Source organism: Eschrichtius robustus, chromosome 8 (genome assembly GCF_028021215.1).
Source record: "Eschrichtius robustus isolate mEscRob2 chromosome 8, mEscRob2.pri, whole genome shotgun sequence".
Lineage (NCBI taxonomy): Eukaryota > Metazoa > Chordata > Mammalia > Artiodactyla > Eschrichtiidae > Eschrichtius > Eschrichtius robustus.
The window spans coordinates 84,385,235-84,387,600 of NC_090831.1; the positions used below are offsets into that span (position 1 = coordinate 84,385,235).

Genomic DNA, 2,366 nt, shown 5'->3' on the forward strand with positions numbered 1-2,366 from the left:
AATAGATGTCCTTTACGAGTGGAAATATCTATGTTTAATTGCTTTAAAAATGTGGGTGGAAAACCACAATTATACATTGTGATAACAAACCTGTACAGATAATTTCTGAACAATACAAAACAAGTGCTGAAAATTTTTTCTTTAGGATTGATATAATTATTCCAAAATTATGACACCACCCACCCAAATATCATGTTGCCCCATCTGCAAATCCTTGAAGAGGAATAGTTACCGATCGAATGCATTTAGACTCGTCCTTAATAAAAAGAAAATTGCATAGCTTTTTATACTGTTGTACACCCTCAAATGCATCTTCCAATATCATTGTCGGCTTAGTGTTATTCTCGATATTTAAAATGTTCAATTTTTCAGAGATACATTGTATATAAATTCCTAATAATTATAAACACATCATTTTATTCATCTGATTTTTAATAGCATGCATTTTTATAATTACTGTACAACTGAAGTAGACACTGAATTATGCTGTGTGCATGTCTTTATTCAACAGTATATTCTTAGACACCTTGTTCAAACAAATTAAGTGAATTTAAAGGAAAATAAAACATGAAAAAAATATCCTTCCAGTAGAAACAGAATCACAGTGCTTTACAGACAAAAGGAAAGGAAAAGAAGTTCTCATAGGAAAAGAGATTTATTATTACATAGAAAATTCTCACAATAGTTGAAACACACTCCAGAAACTAGTAAACACCTTAGCTAGAGTTGTGCCTATTACTCAGCCCACAAGCATCTGCTTTGTCTTAATTAGAAGGGGGAGGTGAATGACCACTGTTTATTTTCATTTTCCTCATTAATTATGAAAAACTGCATTTAATTCATCTTGCATGGTGAGAGATTGGCTGCGCAGATGTAAGTCGTAAGGGAAGTGGCTGTCGGTGGGCAACCTGAACATGGCACCCTGCCCAAGGGGACCCCTGGGTGGCACTGCACAGTAATGCATGCCGTAATTGTAATTTTTGCCATAGTCCAAGGTTTCTTCTTGCTTCAGGGAAAATATCCCATTATAGTTAATTGGGGGAGGACTTAAGGGACCCTCAAACTGAGGGCTGGCACACTCAGGGGAAGTGCTTTCATAGAAGGATTCATACGCACTGCAATAATTGTAGGGTTTCATGGACTTGGAATTATCAAGAGTTCCATGCCCTGGGGGAGGGGTGAGCTCAGGGCTGTGGTAGGGCGGGTAGAAGGTAGAGTAGGGTGACCTTGTGTGGTGTGCCGCCTCCCCACCCTGACCCATCAGGAAACTCCTGGCATTGAGCTGCAAGCAGCCTGCCACCAAGTTTGTAGTTGGCTGGGAAAGACCTTTGCATAAGTTTTGGACGAACGTGAGCAGATCAGGTCTCTTGCCGATTCTCAGAATTTCAGAAAGTGCCCAGATGTAGTTTTTGGCCAGTCGTAAAGTTTCTATTTTGGACAGTTTTTGGGTTTTAGAATAACAGGGGACCACTTTTCTTAAATTGTCCAGGGCGTCGTTGAGGCCGTGCATCCTGTTCCTCTCGCGCGCGTTAGCTTCCTGTCTCCTGAACTTGACCCTCTCCAGTCGGAGCTTGGTCGTCTTTTTTTTCCTAAGACCCCTCCTTCTGGGCAACCCATTTTCGTCTTCCTCTTCCCTGTCTTCCTCCTCTTCTTCTTTCTCAGTCTCTTCTCCAGGGGCCCTTTTGATGCTCTTTCCTCGAAGGACAATCTGTTTGGAAAAGCTTTCTGGTTTCTTAATTTGCTTCTGGTCCTCGCATTCTCTAGAAAACTTTCTGCACATCTGGGATTCTGGCATTACAACTGACTCATCAAACGGTAGTGTTAACATGGTTCTCTAATCTTAAATTACCTGAAAAAATGCCAGCACAATATTTAAAGTGTTTTCATTTTTAAAGTTTATACACTTAAAGCATATTCAATGACTTAATCATAAGAATACAAAAACATGAGAAAAAGACTGATTTTTACATTAAATAAAATTTTTGAGTTTGTGCAGCCTAGTAATTATTAAAGAAAACAATGACACATGCAATAGGATTAATTTATACCAAATTATCAAAAGAAAATAAAACAGGAAGTATTTATTGTAATACCACCACCACCTCCATTTCTCTTTGATTTTAAACTGATTTTTAATACACGAAAAGGGCAGTGAAATTCAAACAAATGCAAAACATGATATAGCAATGCAGAATTTCATTAATTCCAATTCCCCTGAGTGCAAAAGGAGAAGAGGCACCAGTTTTTAAAATAAGAAATGCTACCTCTCCATTAGCTGACAAATTTGTGGAGATTTATTTTTTAGAAAGAAAATAAGCCTTAACTTTATTTGCTGTATTATATAACTGTGAATTTAGATAAGTGGC

General features: G+C 37.9%; 1 protein-coding gene across 1 annotated transcript; it reads right to left on the bottom strand.

Moving 5' to 3' along the window:
* Positions 1–814: 814 nt before the first annotated feature.
* Positions 815–1,828, bottom strand: NEUROD6 (neuronal differentiation 6). The gene has a single exon (XM_068550028.1). It carries the CDS (start codon positions 1,826–1,828, stop codon positions 815–817), a length of 1,014 nt encoding a protein of 337 aa, XP_068406129.1.
* Positions 1,829–2,366: the final 538 nt, after the last annotated feature.